Source organism: Sus scrofa, chromosome 3, assembly GCF_054392235.1.
Source record: "Sus scrofa isolate SSC_HxYL_T2T_F1_AM1 chromosome 3, Sscrofa_HxYL_maternal_Yorkshire_Landrace_v2.0, whole genome shotgun sequence".
Classification (NCBI taxonomy): Eukaryota; Metazoa; Chordata; class Mammalia; order Artiodactyla; family Suidae; genus Sus; species Sus scrofa.
The window spans coordinates 30,310,948-30,329,674 of NC_139385.1; the positions used below are offsets into that span (position 1 = coordinate 30,310,948).

The 18,727-nt window shown below is 38.6% G+C and overlaps 1 protein-coding gene across 1 annotated transcript in view; it reads right to left on the minus strand.

Annotated features, from left to right (window-relative positions):
• The window catches only part of ABCA15 (ATP binding cassette subfamily A member 15), a 162,961-nt gene that overhangs the window by 92,512 nt on the left and 51,722 nt on the right, over positions 1-18,727 (minus strand). The window contains exons 8-11 of the mRNA XM_085017386.1: positions 7,097-7,165; positions 6,477-6,738; positions 2,235-2,362; positions 387-534 (exon numbers count right to left, since the gene is read on the minus strand). Coding sequence (XP_084873512.1) covers positions 387-534; positions 2,235-2,362; positions 6,477-6,738; positions 7,097-7,156 — 598 coding nt within the window. The 5' untranslated portion in view covers positions 7,157-7,165. The remainder of the gene's footprint in view (positions 1-386; positions 535-2,234; positions 2,363-6,476; positions 6,739-7,096; positions 7,166-18,727) is intronic.

Below are 18,727 nucleotides of genomic sequence, written 5' to 3' on the forward strand. Positions count from 1 at the left end.
TTTTAAATGGCAGTTTACATAATAAATTTTAAATTACTATATTAAAAACTAGTCATCAACCCCAAAGAATAACATATTTGTAACTAATCACGGTCAGTAACTGGATGTGTACACTGAGTCATTAAAGCCAAAATTTCACAAGTAAATCTACATGAAAAGACGAGGGTAAGAAATGGTAATAACGAGGAAAGGATAAAATACACTGTTTCAATGTCGAGAATGTTTCATATGGGTTTTTGGACACTGAAAAATGCAAAGGAACAAATCAGCACAGTAAGTGAAAAATAACTTTTATCACAAGGTTGAAGTAATATACCTGTAAATATGTGATGGCAGTTACTAAACTACTATGATATTAAAATAAATGTGTTTAAAGATGTGCTCACCGGGACTTCCCCCATTTTCAAAATCCTCATTTCTGGGGCCCACAGAAGGAAAAGCTGGAAAGAGAGCACCTGTTTCCCAGCCTCTGTTTCGATCAAACCTCACATCCTTGTTCCTCTGGAAACTGCTAAAACGCAGGTGATATTTTACCTACAAGGAGCCATAAGAAACAAACAATGTCTATAAACAAAGACTATAATTAAGTTAGAATGAGACATGAAAAGAGGTTAAGGTGCAATTGAAAATATGCGATTTTGAGGCAAACTGATTTGGAGGCATCACCACAGATTCTGAACATTAGGAAGGGAGAGCAAACCTGCTGTAGGGTTACTGTAGGTTGCAAACAAAGCGGCAACTGACACACTATTGTGAATGTATTTCCCCAAATAAATAGATGGCACACCTACGGCAATTAAATATAAGGAAAACACACTATAATTTCTTGCCTGATTATGTCAGCCAAGTATTCTGGAAGGAAAATCTCAACCTCTCTGAAAAGTGATTTTAACGTCCTTCATGTGGATAAAAGAAGAATGCGATACAGTGTAAACGTGGAGTGTTGCATAACTTAATTATTAAATCAAAATACTTATTCTGAAGAACCCTTAAACATCAAGGTAGATTACACTGGACCTAAGCAGCTTTATAAGTCAGCAAATGGTCCAACCATTGCCAAAAGTTGGAAGGGTCAGACCAGAAAAACTGGCAAGGGGGCCAAGTAAGGGAGCGTATATAAGGCAGAAAGGGTGAAGTTTGAACCTGCCCCCAAAACATTTTGACCAGGCTCTAGCCACATGGTAGAGCCTATGTCAGCATCAGCTTACCTTGAGCCAGTAACTTGAGGGAAGCTGATGTGTATGAAAGGATGTGACAGAATGAAAAGATACCTACAACCCTGCTTATGTTTTTATTCCACTGACAACCATCTGCATCTTAAATGCAGAATTTTGCTTCCATATATTAATGATACCTTACTTTGCTATTTCCCTCAACATCAGAGACACCAGGTTCGAAGCATGTTCTTGCCTCTCCCTGGGAGTTATTATCAGAATCGTTCTCAGTATCTACATATGTCTTCATGCTGATTCAGCATGGATAAGCCTTCACATTATTCTCTTAATTCAGGTTTAGAAAAGGTTATAAAGTTCTTTCAAAAGAAATAGGAAAGTTTTTGTGTTGTGTTCCATGCTAGTGAAGATGCATTTTTTTTTTTTCTTTTTAGGACCGCACCCACAGCCTACGGAAGTTCTCAGGCCAGGGGCTGAATGGGAGCTACAGCTGCTAGCCTACACCACAGCCACAGCCACATGGGATCCAAGTCGGATATGCAACCTACACCACAGCTCACAGCAATGCCGGATCCTTAACCCACTGAACAAGGCCAGGGATCGAACCTGCATTCTCATGGATTCTAGTCAGGTTTGTTAACCACTGAGCCACAAAGAGAAGCCCCCCCCCCTCCTTTTTGCTGCATTTGCTTTAACACATCTTATCTTTTGATCTATGAAATATATATTTCCTTCATCATCATGTGCAGCTGGAGACAGCTGGAACATCAGATACAGTAGCAGAGGTAATATCCTTAGGTGTCAATATTTCCTATGATTGATTTATAAATAGAAATCTTGGAAAGATGATGAATCCACTTCTTTTCCCACAAGCAAAAAGCATTGGCGAAATAAATGCAAGGACACAGAAGTTTTTTAGATTTGGTCTGGTACATTAAAGCAGCATGATCTTGGATAACTTACAGTATCCCACGTATAAAATGGAATAGTGATACCTCTACTTCATTAAATCTCTGGAAATTGGAAGTACAATTTTGAAGTCTCTACATAACATTGTCTTACCTTAAGTGGCAGGGGATCATGGCTATTTTGGAACTCATGGTCAAAAACAAAAGCAGCCATCACTTTTTTAGAATTAACCTTTTTTTTAACGTAGTTTTCAAAATCTCTTTCTGAAGAAAAACCTTGAACTGTAGAAAGAGAAGAATCTAATGTGTGAGTTGACCACAAAAGGGCAAAATGTCTGACAGCCCTTCCTCTCTATAAGATGGGAAACCATTTTACATGGATGAAAGACTATCAACATATAAAATATTTTATAAGACTGTTGCTCAAATGCTGGCATAAGGAAATAATGGATATTTGGAATGCATAATTTTTTGGAGTGTTAAAATTTTACCACAAGCTTAAAATATAATGAATAAAATAACTATATACTGAAATAACCTAACAATGAGCAATGCTTTGAACTGTATTTTGAAATTTCCATCTCAAAGAGAAATATGAACAAATTTGAACTATCCATTCTATTCAAAGTCCTATATCATGGGAATTTTAAATATCTAATCAAAAATAATTAGAAGCTGAGGAATGAAACCACTTTATAACTTTAATATTTGAGGTGATTATGTTTCAGTATTTGAGATGATTCATCAATGGACTCAGCCTAAATTAAATTTAACATAACTGAAAAATTTTAAATGTGGCATCATTTGTACCCTCCTAAGACAAAATATTTAGTCATTTAAATATCTATATGTACATTTATATACATTAAAGATTTCCTTACTTCTATTATGCATTAAACATATTTTTAATGTAAATGTATTTTTATTGTAAACAGGATACCAAAGACTTCAATAGCCCACTGGTGCAAGTGAAATTCCATGAATTTTTATGACCAAGATTTTAAGGGGCTTGATTGCACAATTCTGTCTAGCAAACCCCCAATGCTTTGATTCTCAAAAGCTTCCATGTGAAGCCTCATTATTGAAATTGTTGATGGTATAATTTTTGAGAACACATCTCATCCTCCAAAGTTTACAGTCTCAAGTTACAGTCTCCTCAACACTGCCACACTTGACACCTAGACTTTAAGATATTACTGTTTCCAGTCCTGTAAAGAGTATATCATAAGGCCCGAGTTTACTGTTAGCATCATTTTCCTGAAGCCTGTCATGGAAATGCAGAATGCTATAGTTTATAGTCTGAAATATTCCAGAAATTCACTGCCAGACATTGCTTCATTTGGCCTCGCCTCAACAACTGCACGGTTCTGCTGCACTGACCCAGGTAAAGCAGGAAGTATTAGTTATTGTTGCACAAACTCTGCTTTGTTCTGCCAGAAGGGCTTGATCAGGAGGACAGCAGAGTAGAAGGACTAATGCTTACCTTCTGTCACAAAAACACCAAAATCCCAATTAACCGCTGAATAAATATTGACAAAAAAGACTGGAAACTACCAAAAAAGATATTCTACACCCCCAAACATGGACGAAGCCACAGTAATATGATAATAGGTGTGTCTATGTGATATAAGCAAGTCCCATACCCACCAAGAGGAAAATAACTATATTGCAGAGGTTCTGAGCTCGAAGTCATGGTTCCAAGCCTGGGAGTCTGACATTGTGATGAGGAGACTCCAGAACATTTGGCTTTGAAGGTTAAGGGGCTCGAGAGCCAGAAAACATGAAAACAGCCAACAGACAGTTTAAAAATTCTCATACATTGAGTTCCCACTGTGGTACAGTGGGTTAAGAATACAACTGCAGCCAAGGAACCTGGGAGTTGCAGGTTCCCTCCCTGGCACAGTGGGTTAAAGGATTCATCATAGTTATAGCTACAGAGTAGGTCACAGCTACAACACAGATTCAATTCCTGGGCAGGGAACTTCCAAAAGCTACATGTGTGGCCATAAAAAATTATACAGGGACTTCTAGTTTTAGTTATGTGGAATAGCTAATATTAGACTGAACACTTCTATTACATGACAGTTGGATGAAACCTATAAAACTGTTTGAGAGCAATAAGCATGAGCAAAACCTATGGAGTTACAAGTCTTGAAAAAGGGAATTGCCTTAGGTGAGTATCATGTTCACCCTGGTATTTTACCCGAAATCACTTGATAAGTGTTGCAGACTTCCAAAGTTGAAGAGCAGAAGGTGAGAGTTCAGCTGGCCAAAATAGCTGGGACTTGGAAAGCACAATTCCGAAGAGAGAAGAGAAGAGAAGGGAAGAGAAGAGAAGAGAAGAGAAGAGAAGAGAAAATTAAGCATGTAAATTCCATTGACCAACTCCTAAACAAAGCACAGGATAAGACCCAAGAAACTAAGATGACATCAGGTGGCAGACCAAGATGCTGAGCAGTGAGGAGAGACAGAAAATGAAGGTCAAACCCTACAACATTAGTGGGCCCTTCAAAAATCCTCCAGACTAGAAGGGCCATGCCATAGGAGGAGCAACCAGGCCCTAGGACAAAGGGTATGCCTCAGGAATAAAGAGCAAACTGAAATGGAACAGTCCTTACTGAAACCTTAAACCAACCCTGGATGGAATCAAGATGGCCCATCAATACACTGACCACCATCCAGAAGAAAACCTAACGCTCTTTGGGTAAAGAAGTGCCCTCAAGAGCATCTAATATTTTTCATCCACAATATCTGTCATTTAATATGGACACGCAAGATATGCTATGAAACAGAACTCGATGACTTGGAAAAATACATATAAGTAAACCAGATTCCACAACTTTGTGGAAGAAACTTTAAAGTAACCATGGTTAATAAATTTAAAAAACAGAACATTTCTTTAGAGGCCTAGACGCTATTAAAAACAGAGGTAAAAATTCCAGATCTGAGAAATATTTTAAAGCAATTCAACAGACAGCTCGCATGACCTAATAATGTAATTTCAAAATATATACACAAAAAGGAAATTTTAATATTATTTTAATATATACAAAGCCTATTTAATACTAATAACACCTAGTTGGAAATTGAATACCTCTCTCAACAACTGAGGATAAACAGACAAATAATAGTAAGAATACAGAAAAGTTGAAAAGCAGGATGATTAACCAACTTGATAACCTGACCTGAGTGCCATTTACAGAATACTACAAGCAAAACATACGAAATACATAGTCTTTACAAAGGCACATGGAACACTTATCACAATACACCATAAACTCGTCAGAAATAATTCTCAAATTTTCAAGGAATTGCAGCCATGGAGTATACTCTCTGATTCAAGGGAAACTGAAATAGAATCAATGACAGAAGATAATGACACACCCCTGGGGGCTAAGTAATAAAGGCCTAAAAATTCCATGCATCAAAAAAGAAATCAGAGTGGAAATTATAAATAAACTATTTGAGGGTAACCCAGAGTAATCTGTAAAATACTAAATTATTAGGATATATACTATAAAAACTACTGGGGAGTTTGCTTTTTTTTTTCCTGCCTCAGTGTTTTATAAAAGTGGGAGATGTTCTGAGATGGCATCTAGGCTCAGGATTCTCAAAACCCTTGAGAGAGAAACAAGACTGAAAACAAATCCGCGATTGAATAAATACATATGTGTAAAGGGAAGGGGCAGTAGAAGGATGCTCACCAAACTTCTGACAACATTTATCTCTGGGAGAAAAAAGCGATGAACTGAGTTGAGAATGGGAGGGTGAGTGAAGAATTGGGAACTTTTAAAACAATTCTATGCAGCTTCACATATGACTTGTGCAACATTTTTATATAAAAGATGTTTGAAGCAACTGACCTCTGAATATACATCCAGAAGGAGGGCTTCAGCTTATACTGTGGCTTTGTGCACTTCTGGCACACTATAATGTACGCCTGGCTAAGACTCACCCAGTTTAAGAAGGATAACCAGAAACAAGGCAGAATTGGTATCACAGAATTGGATGATAACCAGGAATGATGTAAATTTATTACTTATTTTAAAATATTATTAAATTATCTATCAGAATATTACCTTATCTAAAATATATAGATCTAATAGATAATTATTACCTATATGTCTATATACATCTATATAGATATATAGGTTAGACAATATATAATAATGATGATTATATATTAAAAATATTTTAGGTTCTAGGAGAAAATATTTTGTAGGAATTTAACTCTCAAGTTTACAAAGTCCATTTTATACTTAGAAGGTTACTGTTTGTTTATGAGCCTCTCCTAAAATGTTTCACTTGGGATTAATGCCAAGACAAAAGGTTGTAAGTGTATCTTTGCCAAAATAATGGAATGGTACTTTTTAAAAAGAAAACCTTGATTTCTAACCTTTAAAGTTGTAGTGTAAATCTCTTTTCACAGTTTCAACAATATTCTTTACCACGACACTTTTGGAAGGCACAAAAGCCAATTCCCATAGACCAGGAAAAGGGATGTTTCCAAGGAATGCAGGCAACTCATCCACAGGCTGAAGAGAGTAATTGAAAGGTCCATAATTCCTTATAACCACAAAGTTGCGGGTTAACAAAAGTGTACCAATAAATAGTAATGTGAGGATAATTTCCATAATTAAAGCAATGAATCGCCGCCTCTAGTACATGAAAGAAAAAAAAAGGATTAATAGTTAATAGTGCTAAGAGTACATTAACTGCAAATGGATAACTATTTTATTTTAATAGATATTTCATAAAAGAGATACAGATGACCAAAAGCAACAGCTTGACTGTCTAACAGCAAAGGTTTCCTGGACTGTCTTTTTTCTCCTTTCTATGTGTCATGCTGCTATCATTTTACTCTGTGAGAACTCTTCAGACTTTGAAGAGATACCCCCAGCCCTAAACCTAAGAAAAATGCAACAGTATAAACTGAAATGTAGTGATTGCGCTATCAATATTTTCCCAATGTGGTCTCTTAGCTTTTGCAAAACTTCAATAGGTAGCTCAACTTACCTTTAAAACAAAATTCTTCCACAGAAGAACCATAAATTTGTAGAACCATGAAAAATCCATTCTTCAACTCTATTAAGGGAGCAAAGAATTTTTAAAGAGAAGTTTAGATTATCTAACAAAATGTAAATTTTTAATGAGTAAATCACGAATTTGAATTACTTAATTTCTAACCAAGCTTAAAGTGTGACAAGAAACCATAAGCATTAAAATATTTGAGAAGTAGGATTTCCTGTCATGGCACAGCAGAAATGAATCTGACTAGGAACCATGAGGTTGTGGGTTCCATCCCTGGCCTTGCTCAGGGGGTTAAGGATCAGTTAGACCTAATTGATATCCATAGGACACCACATCCAAAAAAAGCCAGAATACACATGCTTTTCAAGCACACATAAAGATTCTCTAGGAGAGATGACCACTCTATGTCAGAAAACAAGCTTCAACAAATTTAAGAGGATAGAAATTATTTCAAGCATATTTTCTGGCCATGACAGAATGTGACTAAAAATCAACCAAAAAGAATAAAAGAAAAATAATGAACACATGGAGACTAAATAACATTACTTAAAAGCCAATAAGTCAAAGATAAAATAAAAAAAAGAAATCAGAAATTATCTCGAGATAGGCAAAAATGGAAACACAGCCTTACCAAGTATATAGGATGCAGTTAAGTTCTAAGAGGGAAGTTAAGTTAATGGTGATACATGCCTTTGACCAAAAAAAAAAAAAAAAAAAAAAAGAGAGAGAGAGAAAATGGACAGATTCTTACAAAGAACCACCAAGAAATAGAAAATTTGAACAGACCAATCACAAGTACGAAATTGAAAATGTGATTAAAATCTTTTAAAAAACAAAAGTCCAGGACCAGGTGGCTTCACAAGTGAGTTCTACCAAACATTGAGAGAAGAGTTAATGCCTCTTCTCCTGAACCTTTTCCAGAAAACTGCAGAGGAAGGAACACTCCCAAGCTAATTCTATGAGGCAACGATTACCCTGATACCAATACCAGACAAAAACACCACAAAAAAAGAGTTACAGGCCAATACCACTAATAAACATAGATGCCAAAATCCTCAACAAAGTATTAGCAAAATGAATACAAATATACATTAAAAAAATCAGACACCATGATCAAGTAGGATTTATCCCAGGGATGCTAGAATTGTGCAATATCCACAAATCTATCAATGTGATACACCACATCAACAAACTGAAAAATAAAAACTTGATCATCTCAATGGATTCAGAAAAAGATTTTGACAAAATTCAACACACATTCCTCAAAAAATTCTCCAGAGAGTGGGCAAAGAAGGGAAATACCTCAATATAATAAAAGCCATTTATGAAAAACCCACAGGACACATCATTCTCAATGGTGAAAACTGAAAGCATTTCCACTAAGATCAGGAACAAGACAGGGATGTCCTCTTCCACCATTATTCTTCAACATAGTCTTGGAAGTCCTAGCCATGCAAATCAGAGAAGAAAAATAAATAAAAGGAATCCAAACTGTAAAAGAAGAAATTAAATTGTCACTGTTTGCAGATGACATGATTCTATACCTAGAAAATCCTAAAGACACTACCAGGAAACTATTAGAGCTCATCAATGAATTTGGTAAAGTCTCGGAATACAAAATTAATATACAGAAATAAATTGCATTTCTATATACTAACAATGAAAGGTCATAAAGAGAAATTAAGGAAACAATCCCATTTACCATTGCATCAAAAAGAATAAAATACCTAGGAATAAACCTACCTAAAGAGACAAAAGACCTATACTCTGAAAACTATAAGACACTGATGAAAGAAACTGAAGAAGACATAAATATCTGGAAAAATATACCATGCTCTTGGATTGGAAACATCTATATAATCAAAATGACAATACTACCTAAGGCAATCTACAGATTCAATGCACTCCTTATTAAATTACCAATGACATTCTTTACAGAATTAGAACAAAATATTTTAAAATTTGTATGGAAGAACAAAAGACCTCAAATAGACAAAGAAATATTGAAAAGAAAAAATGGAACTGAAGGAACCAGGCTCCCTGACTTCAGACTCTATTATAAAGGTACAGTCATCAAAACAGTATGGTACTGGCACAAAAACAGAAATAGAGATCAATGGAACAGGATAGAAAGCCCAGAAATAAACCCAAACACCTAGGGTCAATTAATCTATGACAAAGGAGGCAAGAACATACATTGGAGGAAAAAGAGTCTCTTCAATAAATGATGCTGGGAAAATTGGACAACTGCATTTAAGAGAATGAAATTAGGACATTGTCTAACACCATACACAAAAATAAACTCAAAATGTACCTAAAAATAAGGCCAGAGCCTATAAAATCCTAGAGCAAAACATAGGCAGAATGCTCTTTGATATAAATCACAGCAACATCTTGTTTGATCCACCTCCTCAAATAATGACAATAAAGACACAAATAAACAAATGGGACCTAATTAAACTCAAAACCTTGTGGACATCAAAGAAGCCATTAAAAAAATGAAAAGACAACCCACAGAATGGGAGAAAATTTTTGCAAATGACTCAACCAACAAAGGTTTAATCCCATAATATACAAAAAACTCATATAACTCAACAACAAAAAAACAAACAACCCAAGTGAAAAATGGGCAGAAGACCTAAATAGACATTTCACCAAAGAAGACATACAAATGGCCAACAGGCACATGAAAAAATGCTCAATATCAACAATTATTAGAAAAATGTAAATCAAAACTACAATGAGGTATCACCTCACACCAGTGGCCATCATTAACAAGTCAACAAATAATAAAAGCTGGAGAAGACGTGGAGAAAAGGGAATCCTCCTGCACTGTTGGTGGGAATGTGACTTGGTACAACCACTATGGAAAACAGTATGGAGGTACCTCAGAAAACTAAATACAGAGCTAACATATGACCTAGCAATCACACTCCTGGGCATCTATCCAGACAAAACTTTCATTGAAAAAGATACATGCACCCGTATATTCATTGTGGCAGTATTCATAATAGCCAAGACATGGAAACAACTTAAATGCCCATCGACCAATGAATGGATTAGGAAGATGTGGTGCGTATATACAATGGAATACTACTCAGCCATTAAAAAGGACAAAATAATGCCATTTGCAGCAACATGAATGGAACTAGACTCTTATCCTGAGTGAAGTAAGTCAGAAAGAGAAAGACAGCCACCATATGATATCACTATATGTAAAGTCTAAAATATGGCAAAAATGATCTATCTACAAAACAGAAAATACCATGGACATGTAGGACAGACTTGTTTTTGACAGTGGGGAAGGGGAGGGAGTGAGATGGATTGGGAATCTGGGGTTAGTAGAGGAAAACTCTTCCATTTGGAGTGAATGGGCAATGAGATGCTGCTGTACAGGACCAGGAACTATATATCTAATCACTTGTGATGGAACATGATGGAGGATAATGTGGGACAAAGAATATATATATATATATATATATATATATATATATATATATATATATATATATATATGACTGGGTGACTTTGCTGTACAACAGAAATTCACAGAACACTGTAAATCATAATATTATTCTTTAAAAAGGAGGAAAAAAGAAAAATAAATAAATCTATATATTCCATAAATAGACTATCCAATGTTATAGATGGAGCAGCTCCCTCACTGAAACTACACAAACTATAAAGAGGGAACCGACTTGTCACGAGACATCTCTGGCTTGGCTGTGCAGAGAGGGCCAAGAAATAGGTACCAAGACTTCTATTGCACTGAGCTTTTTAGGGGAAATTAAAATATTGGGGAATGTCTTCCTTGTACTCTGTCTGGCATGGCCTGGCTTGCTCAGACATAGTCTATCTCAAGTTTTCCAGGGTTAATTAATTTAATAAGTAATAATAATAAAAAAACACCCCAAGGTGATTATTGTTAATTAACTCAGTCCAAGTGGCCTGAGTACATACACATAGACATCATTGTACCCATGTTCATAGTGCCCTCTACAGTTGATGCAAGGTGAATTTACCAGCCTTTTTTGTTTGTTTGGTGAATTAGTGTGGTTTTTTCTTTTTCTTTTTCTTTTTGAGAGTTTCAGCTCAGGCATAAGGCAGGTACCATCACAGTTTCTTCTGTACAGAGGAGCTCAGTAATAAAAGTTAAGTAGCAACACCAGTCTGGTTAAATAAATTGAGCATAAAGTAGTGATAACAATTCCTGTTTTCTAGAATGCCTTCCCATGTTCTAGAACAGCTTTGTAAGACTTCCTGGCACAGAATTACTGACAGGGAAAGGTTGTATTTAAAAGTCTAACATGATCAGTTTTTCCACTTTTAAGGAGTACTCTGTTACTGCTTGGAGAATGGAGGGCAAAAAGGCAAAAGTAGACACATGGAGCTGTGTTAGAATGCTGATACCACACTGTTGGTGGGAATGTAAACTGGTACAGCCACTATGGAGAACAGTTTGGAGATACCTTAGAAATCCATACATAGAACTTCCATATGACCCCACAGTCCCACTCTTGGGCATATATCCAGACTAAACTCTACTTAAAAGAGACACATGCACCCGCATGTTCATTGCAGCCCTATTCGCAATAGCCAGGACATGGAAGCAACCCAAATGTCCATCGACAGATGACTGGATTCGGAAGATGTGGTATATATACACAATGGAATACTACTCAGCCATAAAAAAGAATGACATCATGCCATTTGCAGCAACATGGATGGAACTAGAGACTCTCATACTGAGTGAAATGAGCCAGAAAGACAAAGACAAATACCATATGATATCACTTGTAACTGGAATCTGATATCCAGCACAAATGAACATCTCCACAGAAAAGAAACTCATGGACTTGGAGAAGAGACTTGTGGCTGCCTGATGGGAGAGGGAGGGAGTGGGAGGGATCGGGAGCTTGGGGTTATCAGATACAACTCAAAATAGATTTACAAGGAGATCCTGCTGAGTAGCATTGAGAACTTTGTCTAGATACTCATGTTGCAACAGAACAAAGGGTGGGAAAAAAAAAAAAGAATGCTGGTACCTAAGTCCAAAAAAGAAAGGATGATGATATGCTCTTAATAGATGACAGTAAAGACAGAAGAGAGAATGATATGAGCCGTATTGTAGAACCCAAAGCTTCCCACTGATGAATTAGATGTGAGGGGTAAAAAGAGATGTAACACTGAAATAGACCAGACCCAAAAACCTATGTGCTTGAACATTAACTAAGCCATTTACAGGGATGAAAATATTTTGAGATGCTAGACAAAGGTTATCACGCACACACAAATAATTTTTTAGAAGCATCCCACAAAACACTTTGATTTGAAATGTCCCAGCACAATTGGTAATAAATCATTTTGACCTATGGAAAAAAATAAAAAAATAACAAACCTAAACAATAAATATTTTTTTTTTGTCTTTTTGTCTTTTCTAGGGCTGCTCCTGTGGCATATGGAGGTTCCCAGGCTAGGGGTCAAATCAGAGCTGCAGCCACTGGCCTACACCACAGCCACAGCAACGTGGGATCCGAGTCACACCTTCGACCTACACCACAGCTCATGGCAATGCTGGATCCTTAACCCACTGAGCAAGGTCAGGGATCAAACCCGCAACCTCATGGTTCCTAGTCGAATTCGTTAACCACTGAGCCACAGTGGGAAACCCAATAAATTAAAGAAATAAAAACTAAAAAATTGAGCTATCATATGATCCACTAATCCCACATCCGGTTATACACCTATAAAAAATCAAAAGCTTCGTTCAAAAAGTTAGGTGCACCCCTGTGTTCACAATAAGACCGTTTACAATACCCTAAATGGGAAACAACCCTAGTTCCCGTCAGCAGCTGCTTGACTTAAAAAGAAGACATATGTGATATATATGAAATATTATTATTTGCAGGACCATGGATGGACCTAGAGAATATTATACTTAGTGAAGTCAGACAGAAAGACAAATACTATGTGATAAATACTATGTGATAATCACTTGCATGTGGAATTTAAATACAAATGAATCTATATACAAAAAGAAGAAGACTTTCACAAACTACAAAACAAACTTATGATGACCAAATGGGAGAAGGAGGGCGAGAAGGACAAATTACGAGTATAGGATTAACAGATACAAACTACTATATATCAAATGGGTAAGCAACAAGCATTTAAGGTATAGCATAAGGAATTCTATTCAATATCTAGTCATAACTGATCATGGAATATAATTTGAAAAAAATCACGTTTCTGTACATCTGAAGCATGCTATTGTAAATCAACTATACTTCAATTAAAAAAAATTCATCACGAGGCTAAGAAGAAAAGCCACAGAAGGGGGAGATATTTCCAACTTATATATCTAATGGAAGACTTCTATTCAAAGTATGCAAAGCAGTGCAAAAAGCCCATAATAAAATATAACCACCCACATTTTTAACTGGGATAGAAACGTACAGACACTTGATTTTGAAAGATATCTAGGAGAATGACGTCATCAAGATGGCCCCATGGGTTGTTCCAGACATCCTTCCCCTTCGCAAGAAGCCCAGCTGGCAACTGTCCATAGACCAACATCACTATGAAAACTCCAGAATCAGGCTAAGCGGAGAGCATGGCCCCAACGGTCCAGGGAGCTCAGGGGGCAGTTCTGCCTGATTCGCATCCAAAACCAAGAAGCCCTATCGGCCACAGAGTCTGTTCTTATAGAAGTAAAGGAAGCAAATGGGTTCCTGGGTACCAGGAAATAAGGTATTGACATTCTTCAAAAAATTAAAAATAGATCTACCGTCTCATGTAGCACTTCCATTTCTGGGTATATACATATGAATGAATTGAAATCACCATCTCAGAAAGATATCAACACTGCCGTGGTCTCTGGGAAAGGATGTAGAAAAATAGCATAGGTGTAGAATTACAACTCTGGCAGAAGACCACTTATAGATTAAGAATAGATTTGGAGCTTGGCACCATGCCCTCAAGCCTCTTGCAGAGATTGATTGTACTTGGGAAAAAAAAAAACAAAACTGGAAACTGACCCTGCTCTGGTTGTTTAGAAAAAAGACCTTTGATCAGAAGGACTTGCATATGAGGGTCTGATGACTGCTACAAATCCTGCAGTTTATCATCTGTAGCTATTTGTGTTTGATCATATCTGTTTAACCTTTAACTGGGTGCAGGACTACGGGAATGCAAAGGCACTTGTAAGCTTCTCAATAAAAGAACAGCCTCAAAGCCTACGCGGAGCTTGGGCTTCTGAGCACAGAACTCAAATCTCTTCTCTTTTTTCTTTCAGTTGAGGCCAATTCCACACCTCAACGTGGAATAATAACATTGTCGGGGACTCATTTCCCGACAAGTGGTGATCCCGACGTGACCATGGTTCCAGTCGACACACCGGAGCAACACCCGCAGAAGGAGAAAGAACTGAGAGCGCCAGATGACTTGATTGGTGCGGAAACCGCAAAAATCGTGGCAGCAGAAGGAGACAAACGGCACTTGGAGATATGGAAAAGCAAGGTTTATTCAGCACCGGTGCGGGCTCAGAGGCGTCACCTCCAGGGTCTTAGCACCAGATCTTTGTTCTCAACAACTTTTATACATTACAAGATCTTGATTTTCCCATGTAGGCATCCCGGACCTCCCCCCTCCCCAAGCAGACAGTGTTCCTCCCTAAGAAACTGAGCAAGCAAGGTTACAGAAGCGGAACTGATAAGCAATGTTGGGTACACGATTAGCAGGGCTGCTGGCGTGGACATAGGGCACACAGTTGCTACATTATTACAAGAAGGGTGGTATGAGGCGCGGATAGCTGGAAAGGCTTGCAGCTGCCTTTTTAGCCAAGGGGTGGGGGGTTGTTCTTTAGTTAAAACTCATTTCATGATGATCCCACCGGAACGGTAAGGGGCAGTGGAACTATACTGGAATCCACTGCTGCGGGACATACTTTACAAGAGAGGACATGCGGAATACTCACCAACCAGAGCAGAAACAGTATATTTGAGTGTTATAGACTCTAGGTCAGGCGATAGGAATACAGCTTTCTAGAAAGGCTTTACTAAAATTGAAATGGAGTTTTAACTAAAGGACAACCTCCCCTTGGCTAAGAAGGCAGCTGCAAGCCTTTCCAGCTATCCGCGCCTCATACCACCCTTCTTGTAATAATGTAGCAACTGTGTGCCCTATGTCCACACCAGCAGCCCTGCTAATCGTGTACCCAACATTGCTTATCAGTTCCGCTTCTGTAACCTTGCTTGCTCAGTTTCTTAGGGAGGAACACTGTCTGCTTGGGGAGGGGGGAGGTCCGGGATGCTTACATGGGAAAATCAAGACCTTGTAATGTAGAAAAGTTACTGAGAACAAAGACCTGGTGCTCAGACTCTGGAGGTGATTCCTCTGAGCCCGCACTGGTGCTGAATAAACCTTGCTTTTCCATATCTCCGAGTGCTGTTTGTCTCCTTCTGCTGCCACGGTTTTTGCAGTTTCTGCAACAAAATTACTGACTGCCCATGGTTTCCACCACATGGGTCCTTTAATATAGAAATTTGGGAAGGAGTAGGAAGGAAACATAAAGAAAGAAAGACATACAGAGATAGGGACGCTCAGCCCTGAAGTTATTTTGACTTGGTCTCCAGTTAGAGCAGCTCTAAGGTCTGTTACATCAAGTTGCTATATATGAAAGTGTTGGAGAAACGGAATGGGAAGATGAGCCCGATGATAAAGAAGGTGCTTCTGTCCCTGAGACCTGCTTGGAAAGGCCTCCCCCTGCTGCACCTAACTCTGTGCCTCTGAATAACCCTCCACCTGCTACCGCCACTGCTGCTTCTTTAAAAACAGCTCTGCCACAATCGCCTTCTGCAGCCCTGCCAGCATCACTCCCTACATGAGAACTAACCAGTCTCTAAGTTGGAAACACCTATGCAAAAATGCATGAAGGAGGCTTTCCAAGCAGGAGAATTACAATTTTTTCTAGTCATGCCACGAAATGGCCACCCTATTTCTGATGGTATTCCTTTCTCCACAGTAAAAGAGCTCCAAACGTCAGTACACGCGTATGGGCTTAACGGCCGTTATGCTTTGTGGGTTGTAGAAGCAATAGCAGGAAGCCCCTCCATGTGCCCTTGGGATTGAAATGCTCTTATCAAGGCAGTCTTATCTCCTGCTCAATATGCAGTGTATAGACAGGACCTTAAGGACGCCTGTGTTACACAGGCTATGAGAATCTTGGGCAATAATATACCTATTTCCTTGAAACAGCTGATCGGAGTTGGTCCTTATGCCCATCCTCAACAACAAGCTGCAGTTCCCATGCTGGGGAGACAACAATTAACTGAAATCATAAAGACTATGGAGCATAAAATTCCCATTTCAGGCTGAGGGACGGGTTCCTTTGGGAATGTCAGACAGGGGCCTCCTCAGCCATATATGGAATTTATAAATCCATTACAAGAGGCTATTAGTAGACAGATAGATGATTTAGAGGCCGCAGAGACACTACTGTTATCTTTGGCAGTAGAAAGTGCCAATGAAGACTCTACGAGCGTTTTAAGAGGCATCAAGGTAGACAAAGACCAGCCCTCCCTCCACGACAGCACAGGTTATAAAAGCGCCAAAATGCGGGGACAGAATCACATAAAGCACAGCTGTTGGCCTTTGCCCTTAAAGGAAAGCCCGATAACTCCACGATTAAGTGCTTTTCGTATGGAACAAAGGGCCATCTGAAAAAGGATTGTAAGACAGGTCAAACTGCTCCTCCTGGCGTTTGCCCTAGATGCAAAAACGGAAAACACTGGGCAAACCAATGTAAATCCAAATATGACAAAGAAGAAAATCCCTTAGACTCCGGAAACTCCTGATTGGGCCAAATTCCCCAGGCCCAGAGCAAAGGCCCAGAGCAAAAAGGGGACTCGCCTCACCAAACCACAGCCAAGGCAAATCTGGGTGAACTCACCTCAGTGGGACCACTTTGGGCTGCCACAAGAGGGAGCACAGGACTAGACCTTCCCCTTCAAAGCACTGAATTATTAAATGAAGCAGGAAAAATGTATGTGCTACCTACTTCTGCTGAAGGCCCCGTCCCTTCTGGTATGGTGGGTCTTATAATAGGGAGATCTAGTGCCACAAAAAAAAAGGGGGGGGGGAGTCATTGACTCAGACTATTTAAGAGTAATTCAAATTATGGTGTCTGTAGACAGATTCATAACCTTACAAAAAGGACAAGCCATTGCATAGCTGCTCCCATTACCTTATTTTGTACCTGGTGCCAACCCTTCGAAAAGAGAAAAAGGAAACTTTGGGAGTACAAATACCCCCATAGAAAATTACTGGGGGACTCAAATACAACAGGGATGGCCTTTGTTAGAGATAAAAATTAAAGAAGATGCATTCCAAGGGCTGACACTGGGGCAGATGCTTCAGCACTGTCAGATAAAGAATGGCCCAAGCACTGGCTACTTGCACAGAACAAAGGGTGTGGGCAGACGGTCCCCAGGCTTTCGTAGCACCCATGTACTTTGTGTTTAAGACCAGATGATAGGGAGGCACGTTTTCGACCCTACATTCTACCCATTCCCATTAACTTACAGGGTAGAGATATATGGGCCCAATGGAATGTCAAGATAGAGACTTTTTTTTTCCCCACTGTACAGCAAGGGGATCAAGATATCCTTACATGTATACGTTACATTTTTTCCCCCACCCTTTGTTCTGTTGCAACATGAGTATCTAGATATAGTTCTCAATGCTACTCAGCAGGATCTCCTTGTAAATCTATTTTGAGTTGTATCTGATAACCCCAAGCTCCTGATCCCTCCCACTCCCTCCCTCTCCCATCCGGCAGCCACAAGTCTGTTTTCCAAGTCCTTGATTTTCTTTTCTGTGGAAAGGTTCATTTGTGCTGGATATCAGATTCCAGTTACAAGTGATATCATATGGTATTTGTCTTTGTCTTTCTGGCTCATTTCACTCAGTATGAGAGTCTCTAGTTCCATCCATGTTGTTGCAAATGGCATGATGTCATTCTTTTTTATGGCTGAGTAGTATTCCATTGTGTATATATACCACATCTTCCGAATCCAGTCATCTGTCGATGGACATTTGGGTTGCTTCCATGTCCTGGCTATTGCAAATAGGGCTGCAATGAACATGCGGGTGCATGTGTCTCTTTTAAGTAGAGTTTAGTCCGGATATATGCCCAAGAGTGGGACTGTGGGGTCATATGGAAGTTCTATGTATAGATTTCTAAGGTGCCTCCATACCATTCTCCATAGTGGCTGTACCAGTTTACATTCCCACCCACAGTGCAGGAGGGTTCCCTTTTCTCCACAACCCCTCCAGCACTTGTTATTTGTGGACTTATTAATGATGGCCATTCTGACTGGTGTTGAGGTGGTATCTCATGGTAGTTTTGATTTGCATTTCTCTTATAATCAACGACGTTGAGCATTTTTTCATGTGTTTGCTGGCCATCTGTACATCTTCCTTGGAGAACAGTCTATTCAGGTCTTTTGCCCATTTTTCCATTGATTGATTGGCTTTTTTGCTGTTGGGTTGTATAAGTTGCTTATATATTCTAGAAATATTAGAAAAGGAATACAAAAATACGATACCTTTTAAAAT